Below are 17,207 nucleotides of genomic sequence, written 5' to 3' on the forward strand. Positions count from 1 at the left end.
GGTGCAGGGAGATGTTCCTGGCTTCTTGCAGCCGCAGACAGGGCACCGAGCTCAGAGGACACTCTCTGTTACTACTCTTCAGCATCTCCTCTAGGCAACTACGAACTGTCAAGTCATAATCATGATCAAGAGAGAACACAAAAAGGAAACAGGGAACATTTTAACAGGGGTTATAATGCAGACCTTCACTGTTGTCGTAAAAGAAGTAAGACGGGGGAAATAAATCCAAATTACACATAACTAACAATCTATACAAACTTGCCAAGCTGAATACAATCATAAATAATGGTACACCAGCTTAGCAAAAATCATACAGAATAGTTTAATAATGTAGAACTATATAAAGCATCCTCATAAAACATTTTTTTATATAACTGTAATAAAAGGAAAGTTAAGATTAATAACCACATTAGTAACACTTACAGCAATCCTTATGAGTGCTGAGATGAAATGGCCATAGGGGCTGGCATGCAAACCAAGGTGGGATTCAGGACAAAAAATAAGTTGAAATACCTATTAATCATTTTCAGGGAGATTAGATATTCTCAGCTTCAGAACACTGGGGAGTGCAGGAGCTCCAATGGAAACACCCACACAATGCTGTTTGGGCTCACATGGCGTGTGCGAGGTATGGTCCACTTACTAGCTGGGACAGCACTAGCCTGACGCTACTAGTTTCAATAATGCAGATCTAAATACAACTAATACAGATGGGGAAAGTGGGGAGAGCACTCCCAGAACCATGTTTTGTTCTCAAAAACAAAAGCTCGTAAGGATAAGAAAACAAAATTATTTTCTTGTGGGCCATGCCTTGGAGAGAAAAAAAAAGAAAAGAAAAAAGTTAAAATTGGTCCAATACTTGCATGTTTCAGCTGCTTTTAAGATGCCTGATTACAAACAAGGAAGTAAATATATTCAGCATGAACCCTACGCATGCATCCAAAAATATTGCAAAAGGATTATTCATGCTTTGCGAAAGATGAAGAAATGCTAACCTAGAAGACTTTTTCTGACCAAGAGTGAATCGGATGATTTTGCTTTGAGATGAGTCCCTGGGAGATGCACTGTATGACAGGAAAGAAAAAGTGGAAGACATCATTGAGCACAGAAACTTTTTGGTTTTTTTATGCCACTGAATTTAGTAACTAGTTTAAGGGAGTAAGGAGCTTTTATAAATTTCAAGAAAAAGAGCCTTCTTGCCTAACTACAACTTTAGGTCAAAATCAATTTTCATAAAGTAATGAAGATGCAATTCTGCATGCAAACTCACATTGTATTACTCTTCAGCTCCTCAACTTATTATATATGATTTTCTGTAGCATCTGAGCAATTTCAGCTTACTATATACTAAGTGCACGTGTGTGTGTATATATATACACATTATGACATTTAACGCCTCAAAGTTGGTTATTTTTAAATTGCTTGAAACCCAGCACAATCCACACAATGGACTGAAAATATTAAAGCAATATTCAATGATCCCATACATCTTACGTTTTTTTACACCAAAATCAGAGAAATATGTCCAAATACATCCTTGTTTTACAGTAATTATATCCTGCACAAGTTTATACATGCTGTAGCAACACTATATTTCAATTACACCAAAATGCCATTTCCATCTAAGATAAGCATGGTTCATTACGAAAAACATAAGCAAACCAAAACGAGCTCAGAGTAGTGTCTCTCTTAGAAGGCCTCACTCAAGCTCTCTATATACCACATAAAGCAGCACTTACGCTAGTGTCCACCCCGATATGTGTTATCTTAACACCAATCAGCCTTAACTTAACCTGTGATATTTTGAAACAAATAAGCTTTCACTAAGAGAGTAGCAAATATGACTTCAGCCTTTCATCCTGCCCACTTATTCCCACTAAAATGCTCATCCCCTTAACAGTGGAACGGTCAGATAAGCAGAAGGCTGTAAATGTATTCACACTAGTACTGCCTTCATCAATGGCTTTTATTCTAACCCACAAAGAACACCTGTAGGATTAAAGACTTTCAAGATACAAAGACCCCCCTCTGTTACCTATACTCTGATCTAAGAGCGCCAACAAACACTAACAGCGAACATTTTTTTCATGTAAGCCAGCAACTTATTCTTGTTGACCAATAAACTTAGATTTGATTTTGACCATCACCAGTTGTGATGAGCTCTATTTCTTCTACAACTATCAGAACCTTCCATTTCTTAGTGAGGACTAATATTCTCGTAAACTCAGAACTGCAGTTGGTCTTCACGTGTCTGAAGTATATACTCTGTAATAGCAAGGATATATATGTTTTGCAAGTAGAAGGAAGCAAAAGGAATGCTGAGAAAAATATCCTTATAAAATACGGTGGTCTTGCAGGTATTCTGCACTCATTGAACCGAGTACTTCTAGCATGGAGAAAATATTTAAGCACGTGTTTTGATTTCCAAAGGTGTGAAGTCAATTGCTACCCAGCATTCGATTTCCAACACTGACTTTATTCTAGAGTAGAACTAAAGAAAGCAGTTTCTTTGACTCTTGAAGACCTTTAAGAAGAAAAACAAACAAACAATGAAAAAAAAAAAAGGAAATTTTCCCACCTTGACTGCATTTCTGGTTGTGCTTTTAACTGATGTTGTGCAGCTTGCTGGGGCTGTTGGCACTGAGTTTGGTGTGAAGCTGGCACCTGTTGCTGCTGTTGCTGTAGCCCGACTTGACACTGAGATGGAGGCCCTGTTTGCTGGGACACTGGGGGAGGTTGCTGGGATGGATGGTGTTGTGGTTGCTGTTTCTGTGGCTGCTGTTGCTGTTGCTTGTATCGAGACAAACTGAAGAAAAGGCCCAAGATGGCCTTTAGATTCCCATTCCTGATTTCTGTAAGGCAATATTCAAGAGTTACTCAATCAGCCATCAGCTGTTGTTTCTTTTTGACAGTGCAGTCTTCTTAACACCATCTGAACTCGTTTCCTTCAATACATGACAGACTTTCTGCAAATCTCATTGATATTACAGCTGATTACCATTGAGCACCAACTACAAATAAATAAGTTTTCCCCTGCAGTGACTGCAATAGACGTCTTCCATTTCTGCTATTTTCTGCGTTAACGTTAGTGTGCTTAAAAAGAGAATTCCTTTAAACAGTTCCTTTAAACTGAAGTAACTAAAACAAACAAAAGACAACAAAAAACACAGCAACAAATGCATTAACAACATCATGCTGTAAATAATTTCACAGTCCCAAATTTGCATGAAGAGGAAAAACTACTCAGTTACCACACTGCATTGTATCATTTCTGGAACATCAGACTAATCATTTCCATTAAGAAGATCTGGTGCAAGTTATACACTAGAAAACATGATTATTGTGCAAGACTGCTGTATTAAACCAGATAATTGGCAATTTGATACTATCACAAGCTAATACAGAATGGATATCCGACGTACTTAAAGATAGGTTGACAGTGAATGAATTCATGGGCTCTGCTATATCCATTATTCCCTCTCCCAGTCACTTTTCTCAGTGTGTTGTTCATCTTTGCTGTGTAGCAAGGTTCTGTTCTTAACCACAAGCCCTTTGCCCAGCAAATATCAAGCTCACGTATTAAGAGTTTGCTCCCCTTCCTATACAAGCATCCAACTTTTGTTTCCTTCCCTAGCTAAGCCTCAATCTACCTTTTCTTCCTAGCAGCTGATCTAATTTACTTTCTTCCTTAATTTTGTTTGGCCCATATTCATGTCCTCAGTCACCCTGAAACCTTCTCTAAGCAGTCCTGGTCATCACCCAGACCCAGGGCATTCCTCTCCTCTCCTCTGACTCGATTTCCTTCCCCCTTTTTCCTTCACTGCAGTCTGGCTCCTCCAGCAGTGCTCTATCCCACCAGGGCCCTGCTCTCTCGTTTAAATGATTATCAATCCCAGCTCTCAGAGTTGTCATCCTCTGCCTTCCTTTGTTCTCTCAGGCAACTTTAGCCTCTTCCTGGACAGTGGGATCCCAGTGAATCCTGCTCGTTTCTCCCTTTCCCAGTCTACTCCTGCCCGCATGCAGTGTCAGGCCACAAACCCAGTCTCCCCCATCACCCTTTACATGAGGCTCTTTCCTTGTCTAATCTGCCTGTGTTTGGCTAGGGAGGACACAGGATGGAAGCAGACAATAAAGCAAAATAGATGCAAAAGACAGAAAAGAACAGTAAAAAGGATTTCCTTATCTCTAGCAAAGAACTCAATTTACTCATGGGAATTGTAAGGAAAGTATCATTTAATCACAGGCCAAGGCATAACTAAACAGCCCCAGAGGCACTGGCAAGCTTAGCTGCACAAACACAGGCCAGGAGATAAAAGAAATCACAGCCAGGAGATAAAGGAAATGTGAGTCTACATGTTTAAACTTAGCAAAGCGACACGCAATTGAAAACAAGGCCCTGATTTCAATGTGAAGTGAGAGGCAATTAAAACAATAACCCCACCTAAAATCCGTCGACTTAACTTCTGTGGCTATGCATCTTCTGTCGTAACCAGAAAAGAAACCTGCTTCTGACGTGCTTAAGGTGACAAAAAATGATTTAGTAAGTTTCAGAACAAGCAGCCTCTTTCCCTCTGGGTTTTAAGTGCAGTATTTCAGGCGGGACTTTTAGAGGTAGTTCTGTTTCCCTTATCTTAAAGACAGACTGAGGTAATTCACCTGGCAGCTCGCCCCTGCCCTTCGCACAGGAAGAGCACTTCAACCCCACAGCGCCCTGTCTGTCTGCCCAGCCTCTCCTGCCTCCTGCCTTGCCTCCTGTCCTGGCCACCGGGCAGCTCAAATAAGTGCAGCAACCCAGATAAGGGCAAGCACGTCACTCGCTCACTTTAAATCTGGAGCCCCAAACTGGTTTTGTGTATTTCAGATGCTCGACATATTTTAGAAGAGACTGGAATTTGGTTTTAAAGTCAATCCATGCAAATCCAACCCTTTGGGAATTCCCATGTTGTAATGGCTCTGCTGCTGCTTTTTTCACCTACAATTATAGCTTGCCAATCATCTCTTTCTGCGCAAAAATACATTGGGCTTACTGGAAATTGAAAAAAATATCAATGAAAAAATACCTTGTGAAAGAAGGAAAAGGTAAAGAAAAGAAAGGTCTGTTGGATAGATTAGCAGAGAAAAGCCCTTATCTGATCCCTTGAAAACTTGCAAATGAAATTTCCGCAAATCATAAACTAATTATATACAAAATAGAGATCAAAGCAAACCAAGGAAGAACAACCAAAACGGCCTATCGTTGTTATTTAGTCAGGAGTTTATTTTGCGTCTGATTCCGGAAAGCATGTGGCACTAGTTCAGCTAGTTTACATGGACCAGAATGGTTAGCCAAATCGGCTAGGAGGAGTACAAATTAAGAACCACTGCATATTCCGTAGCTTGCATCTCTCCTGCCAGAAAACCAGGCTGTCACATATACATAATTTTCACGCCCAGGGATAGCAGATGCATGCTTCTGTCACTCTGCGCAAGCCTCTTTTGGTTGACCACTGAGGAATTCTGCGTGCAGTCCCCATCAACCCCTCTTCATTCCCCTAACAGGTGAGACCCAATGGTCTGCTAAACAAAAGAAAAAAATTTAAAAAGCAGGAAATTCTGTCCATAATGAATGATGGCAGGGGAGGGAAAGAGCCAAAAGTAGGTTTGAATTTAAGACAAAATTCTGAGAAGTACATGTACCTCACAGTTAATCCTGGATATATCTGTGAAGTACAGACAGACTCAACTTCAGCCACCACAAGCTCAAAGCTGACTGGCTCTGAGCTGACTTTAGGGATAAAAGCTACCAGAAGAGTGCTGGGATGAACTTTGTAGACTCTGCTGAGGAGTGTGATCTGAGTATAAACAATATTGGGAGTTTTGTAGAAACAGGGCAGCAAAATTTAAAAAGGTATTATTATACCCCCACTATATCTATGCATTTTTTTTAATGCCAAAAAAATACAGAATTTGTCAGACCAAAAGAATCTTAACAACACACAGGCTGTGCGGTAGAATCAAAATCTGGCAACTTGGTAAGTGAACACACACTCTCTCAGGTATGTCCAAAAGAGCTTTGTGAGGCATCTGTGCTACGGAAACAAAAATTCCACCTTGATACTGGAAAAGAACTAAAATGGATTTACAGCAAGACTGCAGAGTGTGTACACAAACCCATTTACCTACAGAAGCACAGACTTCATTTCAGAGGCAAAAGTCTAAGTTCCATAGTAGTGGTTCCAAAGTCTAGTAAGATGTTTCCTTTCATTGCTTTATGGTTTCATGATTTGCTCAGCTGATCGTTATCCAGCTAATCTGTTACCCAGAGGAGGTGCAGCTGCTATCTCTGAATTCAGTTTGAGTTTCTACTGCACATTTATGTTCTCCATAATTTTCAAAACCTTGGCAGTAAGGAAACAGTGTGTGAAGGATGGCAAGCTTAGCTGGGCAGCTGCAGCTCCATGAGCCTAAAACCCAGCTGTAGAAACGAGTAAGAGTGTGGGTATGGACAGACAGCTCAAAGTGACAGACAACAAAAGCAGCAGCAAGAAGAGAAGAGAAATTGCATCTCCATACTTTTCTTCAGGAACTACAAATAGAGATGTTAAGAGTTTAAAATCTTTGAGAAGGGAACACCTCTCTGGCTCCACGTTGCTGAAGTAGGGGGCCTATCTCTAGCATACTATGGTCATCCTCAGAGAACACAGATCCTTAAGTATCTTCACTGCCTAAATCCATACAAGTACTGTGTCACATACATAAATCCATAAAAGCCTGTGTCACACATTGAAGCAAGACTTTTTTTTTTTTTGACACTGGAAGGGTATTACACATGAAGTCCCAAATTATTTCAGTATTTAGGAGTTATCCAAATTCTAGTTTGGAAACATTATCAACTTCCCTCCACACTAAAGCTGCACTATTGAAAAATGCATATTCTCAAGCAACTCACGAGAGGCTTTAATGTTTATTTCCATTTGTAAGCAATCACAATCTCTTACTTCCTCCTAGATGAGGCTCTGCCAGTGGAGTAAACACAATTATTTGCAGTTGACCTAGCAGGTCTTGGCAACTTGTGCAGAAACACTAGCTTGCTTGCTCGGTTACAACACTCTGAAGAGATTCTGTGTTCTCCTGTTTGGTTCTCCCCGCCTTCCACAGCACAACTAAGGATGGTCTCTCAGAACAGAAACTTAAATTTCTTGTTGAATTCTAGTCTTTTAGCTTCATTTTATAAAAAAAATGTTCCTTCTCTCCCCTCTCTTTAGCGGTCACTTTTTTTTTTTATTGTTAGTGGCAAAGCCAGTAAATATTCTCATTCAGCAGGCATTACTGGTCTCTTCTTAGCTTCCATATGATTTAATATGTTAATTCCTAGAAAATGCAACAGCGTGAGAGAAAAAAAAGATGTGAAATCAGCAGAAAATATGGGATAACCTATGTGCTACTGAGTCGGACTTGTGATTTGGCAGCAAAGCAATGAACATGAAACATGCCTTCCCCTCCCCAGTGCGAACACTGCACTGTCAATTTTGCACGCTGACGGTTTTCTCACCAACTAACCTGCTATTTTTCTTAGATTTCACATTGCTGCAAGACAGGTAAATAATATGAAATATGTTACATTTTTACAATATTTACATATCACATCGAAGTCAAAATTGGCTTTTATTATGAACTCAGACCTGCATTTTCTGTTTAATCATTTCTTAGTAAACAAACTTTCTATTGTTAGAAATTTTAGCTCACACCTTCTTTTCTTGACATGAGAATCCTGACTGTAACTGAGCTATCTAGACATATAAGGCAGGTGGTACTTGGGCTGAAAAGGAGGAAAAGATTTGTTATGGGCATTCTAACCCAGCTGAAGGATAAGCTACAGAAAAGGACGGCTAGCGTCCAGCTAGCCCTTCTCCTACTAGCTGTCATAATATCAGGTTAGAAAAAAATGTACTAAATACCCACTACTTTGTTTTCCGTGCTTATAAACCGTCACAAGCTTCCTGAAATTATATTCAAAATACACGTATTAAAGTGGCTTGGAGAGTCTCATATGCCAGGATGATGTAGGGGGCTTCCTTTAGAGGACAGCAAGGATTATTTAAACTATTTTGCAAGTTGCCAAAATGCAAGTTTTAGTTGTAATTTTTCAATAATGTTTTTTAAAATAAAATATTTAATTTTGTTGTAGTTTTATTTTTAAAAATATTTTGGGAATACTTCTGAAAGATGGTGTACGTATGTAAGACTTGGGTACATGGTGGTTTCACCATAGAGTTCATCCACAGTGGTTATCCGGAACACGTTTCATAAACAACATTCATGGTCAATACGGGAAAGTTTGTTTCAGCTGAGACTTTGAATCATAACCTCAAAGCATATAGCTCACATATTAATAAAGAAGAATGGAAAGAAAACATACTCAAGATAAAATAGCACTAAACTAAACAGAACAATATTAACTCTAAATTCAGTATTAGTGCAAATGATTTTTTCAACTGCTTAAAAATACATTTCAGCACCACTACCTACCATTTATTTACATTTTGGGGTGCAAAAAAGCACCTGTTATTTACTAATAAAGAGACTTTACTCTGGAAGGGGGAATTCCTGACCTCAGCATCCAGCAAATGCGCAATACATGTATGGGTGGCAACACTGCATCACTAAAAAAAAAAAAAAAAGGAGTCACATTCTGCTCCACTTAGACAGAAATTAAAACAAGTATCTTTGTGATCCAGCCGTGTCCGTTCCAGCCCCTGAGGGTGGCATGGAGTGAGGTCCTGCGCAGTCCCACCTCGGTGCCAGGGCTTAAGGTTTAACTGCGGTCAGCCAGTGTTTCCTTGAGGGCCTGAGACAGCTGCAGCAGCACGGGTTGTCACCGCTCCCCCTCCACGCCGTGCTCACTAGGTCTCAAATCCTTAACCCCATGTCCACGAGAGCTCACAGACACTGGGGGGCATTGACAATAGCCAAGGCCAAGAGAAGGAACATTTTCTCTTTCCACAGAGAAGACTCGGTGGTCTCTTCAAAAACTCTGTGGGTTTACATGACCTGAACGACTGTCATTCATCCTTCCTTTTTTCCTTCATTTTTAAAGGAGCAAAGGTGCGTTCTATTTGTGATTGTATAAGGATATAGGCAAGGTTTACAGACAGAAGATCTTAGATTATCTATAAAAATCAAAGACGTGGTTTTGGACACAGAAATTACATTTTACTTATTTTTCCATTTATGCCAACTGTTCTAACACGATGCGTTACCTCGCCTGTGGTACTGAGTCTGGCTGGGGTGGAGCTCATTTTCTTCAGAGCAGCTCACACGGTGCTGTGCTTTGGCTTTGTGGCTGAACCAGTGCTTTTGCTGTTGCTGAGCAGTACTCGCACAGTGACAAGGCTCGCTCTTTTTATAGCGTCAAGTATGCTGGGGGGGACAAGAAGTCGGGAAGGGACACAATGTGGACAGCTGGCCCCAGGTGACCAAAGGGATATTCCTTGCGACATAACGTCATGCTCGGCATTAAAACAGAGGGGCCAGGTACTGGGGACATGGCCATTGCTCAGAAGGTGGCAGGGCATCTGTCTCCTCGTGGGAGGTCTCAGTGAGTGACTGCCTTTGCATCACTTTTGGTTTTTTCTTCCTCTTTCCTCCACTTATTTCACTATCTTTATCTTGACCCACACGTTTTTTCACTTTAGCCCTTCCTATTCTCTGTCTGGTCCTGCTGGGAGCGTGGGGGAGTGAGCGAGCAGCTGCTCGCTGTGGGCTGGGGTCAGCCCACCACACCTACACATCCTTTCCTGCCTCCTTTGTTTGAGTGACAGAATTCCCTCGGAGGAAGAAAACATGGCTTTACACATACAGGCAATTAAATTGTTCACACACAAGTATAAGTACATTCACGATTTGACAATGTAATCCTCTCAAAACTAAGCTTGCAAAGAGACTTACTCACCAGATCTAACTTCAGGTCTCACCTGATGCCACGCATCCAATTATTTGTTCTGTGAAATGCTGAAGAAGCTGTCACATAATACATTCAAAGTTTGTCTTAACAGCTTCTGAACCAAAATGCTTTTCCAGCATATTTAAATGAAAGCAGAGGTGAAAGCTGGTGATGAGAATTAGGGAAATCTGTTTGATCTTTTAATAAGACAGCAGTTAAACAGCTTCTGAGCACCAGGCACCATACATCCCGACATACATCACGCACTGGTGAAGAGGAGTATCCTACACTGAGTCAGCCTTTAAGAAGTTCTGGTGCTCTTTATAAGCTAAGTGATTAACTCAAGGTCGACACTTTTTTTTTTTTTTTTTTTTACACTTGGAATCACAGTTTTAGAACTCTAAATCTAAAAAAGCAGAATCCTTTTTCAGACAACAGAATAACTGAAGAATGAGGAACTAAATACCTTTTCTCTCAACAGACAAGCAGCCCCCAACAGTTATTAAATATCCATAAAATCTACTCTCTAACCCATGTATCAATTATATGACTTAGATGAAAAATCTCTTTTTTAACAGACATAAACCAAGATGTTACTGAATTAGATTGATTATTTTTACAAGTCAGCCGTGTGGAGATTAGATACATATTTTACCTACCTTTCATGCTGAGAATGGGAAAAAAAGGAGTAAAGACCATCAACAGCTTATATTATTCATATTACTTGAATTTTCCATTACACAGCACGTGCGGGTTACAATCACAAGCAGCAATTCAAGTTCGCTGTTTAAAATGAAATCTTAAACAACCAATTGACTCACCTTCTGCTGACAGCCCCTGTATGTTAATTCCCTTAGCAGCCAAGAAACTCAGGCATGCATCTATGTTTTCAATCTATTCAAGAACAACAACAAAAAAAAAAAGGAGACACAAAAGAATATGCATTGTAATAATTGTTTACTTTAATCTCCCGCCACACTTTATTGCACTCAGTCTTTGTATCACATAAAAAGTCCCTTTGCTCATTATGCGGAAACCATAACAAAATGAAGCCTCCTGAGTTACTACAGTCCAAAATTGATTACTATGTGGGTCTGGACTCTCTGCTATTCGTACTTGCGTGAAGCAAGTTATTTAATACTCGCACCATGAAAGATGATGACTACATATCTTACTGAAGGGTCAAGGATGTTATGCCAGGATTTTTAACCTACAATGAGTATAACAAACGTGAAACTGAAAATAAACATGGAGGCCACATTTGCTTGAGGAGGCAGATTGCCACTTGCTCTTAAGTTGACAGCTGGCAAAAGTTTCCAGCCACAAAAGCAGTCAAATATAAAAACTGTAACTGGAAACCCCAGCTGGAATCCAAAATATGTTTACTCACGGCATTCTCTGCATGTCAGAAATGACAGACAACCCCGGTCTCTCACTGTGGGGTAAATCCTGCCCTTCAGAGAGATGGTACAACTAACTGTACTAAATAGCATTGGATAAATTGACCAGACAGGATATGCACAACAGTTCTGAACGCCAGTGACTACAAGTGCCACATACAGACAAGATTTCAATCCTACTCAACAAAGTGAACTCCAGAAAGGTTGGGAGAGTTTGGCATTTCCCCCTCATAAGTCAGTGTTACAGTAGAGATCTAGCTGTAGCTTCGTGCCTGCGTTCCCACCGAGCTCCCACCAAAGGTCTGCTGTCATATTCAGATTCCTACAAAGCATTTCCATGCACAAGCCAAATCTTAGAGACCTCTAGAACCTCCAAACAAAATTCAAACAGAAACAACAAAACAAAGACAAAAAAACAAACAAACAAAACCCTCCACAATATTTTAGGAAATATCACGTATTACATGTATGGTTACACAGAAGACTTTCAGATAATACCACTAAGCAATTTCTGCTTGTGTTGGGGCAATTAGGAAGTGATCACGTAGTGTCTGCATGTTTGAACATCTTGCAAACATTAATTAGGTCCCACAACATCTCAAGCACTTCTTCTACTTCATAGGTAAGGAAAACAGACTCCAGCCGCCACAATTGCTATCACATAACTACCTTTCTTCTGTGAAGTTTGGACACAGCCAAAAAAGAACGTGAAAGATCCACCTTCTAGACCAGCTCTTGCCTGCCCTTGAACAAATATAAAAATGAGGGCTTAAGGCACTTGAGAGGCTGCACTTACAGCACCTGACCTGTATTTCCTGTCCTCCTCAAAGTTATATACATATAAAAAAACAAAAAACCTACAAGGAAAGCTGTCAGAAAACCCCCAGTATGGATTTCTGTCAAGGCAGTTTCATTTATTGTCTATAAATATAACACCAAAAACATTCTCTGTTATCAGGGAAAAAAAAAAAGTTATTGGCATTACCTAACTGGGATTTCAACAGTTAAAACACTGTGATAGGATGAGGTTGGTAGAAGTTTTATATATACTTTGGAAATAGATTCGCCAAGTTGCCTGCAATGCTCAGGTCTGAAAGCTTATAGCAGGATGTAGGGTCCAAAGGTCCATTTATCCACAGTTCAATATGCTACGGCAGTCAATCTGCTTTAGTTTCCTTCCTCAGTGTTCAACGACCCTTTCAGGTTTTCAACACAGCTCTTTTATTGAGGTGACCTGGGACTGGAAAGCCAAAGTTCACCTTTTCTAGAATAAACACCACGCAAAAGCATCCATCTTCTTACCCAGTTCCACCACCCGTACTTATCAAGACTTTGGTCTTTACCACTCCAAGAACAAGTCCAGCCTTCCATAACTCAGGGTAGGCTTCTCCTCTCCTAGTCGGGAGGGTTATTTTGGTTAATGAGTAAAAGATAAGCGCTATCTCATCTCAACTCCAGATCTGCAGCTGTAGAAACTCCAAGGAGCTCTTGCAGTCCATAGAACCCTAAACTGCTTTGCTTCTCCTCCCAGGTCCTTCACCGTTGCTCTAATTCTCCATTAGGTCCAAGTGACCACAGGATCAAGACAAACTTCTGAGTAGCTAGCTAGCTCCCCATCCATGCCCCTATTTCTGGTGCTGTATAGTGGTTCTAGCTGACTTCCTGACCTCATGCTCATTGCAGACCTGGCTCAGAATCAAGGAGCGCCCTGTAAAATCATTGCAACCTCTTCCCTGGGACAAAGCCACAGTTTTCACCAAGCGTTTTTAGTCACCTAATGAAGTGATACGTCTACCGCTCCCAGGCTGACGGCTGACTCCCGCACAGAGCACGACGACTTGAGCTGAGTGTTTGTAACACGGGAGAAGAGAGCTGGGCCACGCTGCCTTGTCATGGGGTAAGCAGGGTACCCTGCTGCACCGACTGCGATGCCTGGCTGAGCGCTGAGAGAGATCGAGCCTTTGTGGTGCTCCACTGATACGGGGCAAGAACGAGGGGAAAAAACAGAGCAGTAGAAAATGCAGAAAAGAAGATTACAGGAAGTGGGCTATCAAAAATGAGAATGCATTACAGTCAGTAACTCCTAAGAAAAAATCTTATGGAAACCGGAAAATATCCTATTTCAGTACTTAGAAACCAGCACGATGAAATAAAGTGTAATAATAGGCTTGCAAAAGCAGGCCTCTTACACAAGAAAATAAACCGCTAAGATAAGGATCTTACGTGGATATATAGCATCGCATGTATAAGGAATTCACTGAAACAACAGAACTGAAAGACAAAAACACAGCACTGATTCCGTTAACATTTGTGCAATATCATCTGCGGTACCAACAGCATTATACAACAGAATGACAGGCATGTAATTAATTGATTTTGAAGGAAAAAAATAGAGCTCAATAAGGAAAACAGAGAAACGTGGGGAAATTCAAGACGAAAATGAAATGCAGAAAGCAGGCCTATAGCTGAAATTATTAAAATTTAGTGCTGGTGGGAATTCAAAGTACTTCCCACACAATGACTGGCTGGTGTCCTGTCCCACACAAAAATGATTTGCGACTGCCATCCAGTTCCAGTGGAGGACTCACACTCCACTTGGCTCTGGAGTCTCCTAAGAGGCCAAAGTGCCAAATGCTTTAACAGGGAGCAGTCTTCTGCATCCCAGAGCTGAAAGTATGGAAACAGTGCTGTTGGGATGCAAGAGAGAGGGAAGCAATCACCAATTTTCCTTATTGTAAAAACTGGAGGTAAGAAAGCTACTGAAGTCTTGCTAAGTAGCTTATGTTGTGAATAGTGTTTTGTTGCCAGTGGCCTGAGTGAAGAGCCCTAAACTTGGTTTATCACCTTATCCTAACAATTAGTGCAATGCATTGGAAATCATTTTGCTTGTTTAAAGAGAAGAGTTTCCAACAGTGCAATATTTAATTCATTTTACCTACAAAAGCTCCAAGGAAGGGCTAACTCTAGCCCCTGCTGTCTTAACGTAAGAACTAACTGTCTGTAATCTGCAAATAGCATTTGATGGAGAAAGATCGACTATTTCATAAAGTGTTGGAGATAGTTAGCTCTTCTGAAATGGCAGCATGGTAACTGGACCGCTTTGGTGGATATACCCCTGACAGAAGCGAAGTTTCTGGTTAGATCTCAGCTCAGTAGAGATCCATCTACCCTGCGTTGTGACTTCTGACATGAAGTACAGTGGCCCCCTTGAAATTACATTATTCAGCAGCAAGTCATTGCTGAGACCGTAAGGGCCCTTCCTCGGGCAAGTTTGCATACTGTTTAAACCCTTCAAGCCAATGTGAAAAGACTGTGGATTTGCCAAAGGGGAGCATATATTTTCTTTAATACTGTGAGCTACAATTTCTGGCTGACTATTCTGTCTTCTCATTTGCTTTGCCAACCAGCATTTAACACGGCAGGGGCAAAGCAGGAAAGATGGGAGTTGGATGTCCCTCATTTCCCGCCTACTCAAAACAGGGGAAAGCTATGTAAAAGGAAAAGGAAAACCAGGATCAGACATCCACAGCCATTACCTTACTCAGACACACTGCCAGGAGAGTTCAAAACTGAGCCTTGCCTTCTTATGCTTCCTTGCCAAAAGCATCTCATGAATTTGCAGTTTCAAACTGCAGCATACGAGCTGTTCACGGTAGAGCCATCTACCAAAGCGCATTATCAGTTCTGCACCCGACACAACAGTTACTTATGCCCAGACGTCCCCGAACTCCGCTGCCCACCTCCAGGGGCTGTCCTTCCTCTGAGCCGGCCGTCGCCAGAGGATGTTCACACTGCCCACCGCCTGGGACCGGACACCCCCGGAGGTCTGCCTGTGGTCCGACTCCTCACAAACAGCTTTAGATGTCCCCAGCTCCCCCCAAGTTGTTTAAGCTAGCTATTAAAGCACGTTATTTGTTCTGCTTGCTATGCAAGATAATTGAAAGAAAAAGGGCAGTTTATCCAAATAAAAGTTACAGTTGAGTTCCTCAGTGATCATTTTTTCTACTGCCAGCCCGAGCTGCTACTTTACAAGCATTCGTTATCCACATTTGTCATTTTGCTATGATACATAAGACAGCTTTCATTTAATTAGGAGATTGTATCAAAAAATAAAACCTCACAGAATTAATCTCTCACGCCTGAACAGAAGTCGAGGTGTCACAACTGCCATTCTCATACATGCAGAAGTGAAATGAATGCTTTGTCAGCTGCCTGAAAACTCCCTTGTAACGTGAATCCCTGGGTGGCATTTGCTACCCGGAAAGCTGGGAGCAGAAGGCAGCTTGGCGAAGAAGTCATGCGTGGACGTAACTTTCCAGCACCAGAGCAGCCTGTGGAAGCAGCAGTTTCTTTGTTACACCGGTCTGCCCACCAGCCTCTGGCTGGAAAGACAGCATTAAACGCTTGTGGTCACACGTCTTCACTGATTTCTAAGTACATTATAACAAGTACATCCCTGTACATGGTTGTTTTCATTCCCGCCAGACCTGCACGCTCCTCATTCCTTCCTAGCATCTATAACACTTCAATACACGCAAATTTAACAACTTCATTTATTTAATTCTCACTGCACTATTACTGGGCATATGAGTCAGTTTTCCCTCTATTTTATAATGTACCTTACAGTAATTGTGTATTTCTGGCAACGCTGGCCACAACACCCACAGATGTTTTTGCACTTGTCATATAATAGCAATTTCTACTTCTATTCTTGTCAGTGCTAGAAAGAAAATGGCCTAGGAAACATGCCCTAGCCTGTATAAGAAGAAAAGAGCATAGCAGAAACAAAGAAAAAACCCACCCACAAATATCATTATTCTGTAGCTTGTAAATGGAGACCCAGCGTGGGCACTGATATATGCTGAACATTGATTATGTTACACAAAGGCTTGAATATGGAAACAGTCTACACCTAAAGCTCAAGTCAAGTCCACCAAGTCAAACAGAGCAGGGTAAATTATAAACAGCGCTGCCCTTTTGACAGATACAGATGTTTTTCTCAAACAACCGGAGTTAAACTTCTTGTAGGTTCCTTCCCTTGGAAGCCATGGGAAGGTTCTTGTATTGTGATGCGAGACCTCTGCTCCCAGCTTTTACAGTGATAGATGTGGAGTTTGAGTTTATCCAGAAAAACCACTACTTATATTCAGAACAGGACTTTCCATTCGACTTCAGGCTCCACGTTCTGTCCAGCGTATTAGTTTTCAAAGGAAGAAAATGAAGATTGATTTCATGTGAAATTTTATAGCTTCATGAGCTCTTATGCAATATTACAGCAGACTTCTCATACAATGTAGAAAACAAGGAAAGAGCCAAACATGAGCCGTTTTCAGCAAACTGTTTCTGAATGCAAAATGTACTCCCTGTCTGTATTTTCAGATCAAGCTTCTATACTTAATATTGTTATAGCATGAAATTTATGAAGAGCTGGAAAATCTTTGACAATCCTTAAATTCATGGACTGTTGTTCTTTTTCCACTCTCAGATAATGTCCGATAGTCTTTTTTACACTATTTCCTACACATACGTATATATAAAGACATACTAAGGAAAAATTGCAAATTCCATTTTCCTAAGGAAAATATAAACACTAACTACTATCGCTTAGCTTAAAATACATTTTCATTGGTATTTACTCTAGTCAAAATAAAGCTCCTTTAGAGAAATACGTTGTTCATGTGCTACCCTAACTATTTGGATAAAAAGATCTTGCAAAGTTAAGTTTCAGGACATTGACAGAACTTGGTGGTTATGTTTGTGCTGAAATAACAGGTGCAACATAAGGGCAAATGAAGCTAATCCATATTCTGAATCCCAGTTATAACATATGTATCCTCAGAAATTAAAATTTATTTTCATGGCTACGCTGTTTCCACTTTTATGTG

At 40.8% G+C, this 17,207-nt stretch overlaps 1 protein-coding gene across 24 annotated transcripts in view; it reads right to left on the reverse strand.

The window, feature by feature from the left end:
• The window catches only part of NAV2 (neuron navigator 2), a 425,654-nt gene that overhangs the window by 139,051 nt on the left and 269,396 nt on the right, over positions 1 to 17,207 (reverse strand). For 19 of the 24 annotated variants that reach the window (XM_083840326.1, XM_083840308.1, XM_083840331.1 and 16 more), the window contains 2 exons: positions 10,744 to 10,816; positions 2,579 to 2,852 (listed from right to left, as the gene is read on the reverse strand). In XM_083840326.1, coding sequence (XP_083696452.1) covers positions 2,579 to 2,852; positions 10,744 to 10,816 — 347 coding nt within the window. Of the gene's footprint in view, positions 1 to 2,578; positions 2,853 to 8,591; positions 8,643 to 9,239; positions 9,400 to 9,931; positions 10,088 to 10,743; positions 10,817 to 17,207 lie in introns of those variants that run through there. The other 5 variants (XM_083840320.1, XM_083840318.1, XM_083840319.1 and 2 more) reach the window with 5 other exon arrangements.

This window comes from Anser anser (genome assembly GCF_964211835.1).
Source record: "Anser anser genome assembly, chromosome: 5".
NCBI classification, from domain to species: domain Eukaryota; kingdom Metazoa; phylum Chordata; class Aves; order Anseriformes; family Anatidae; genus Anser; species Anser anser.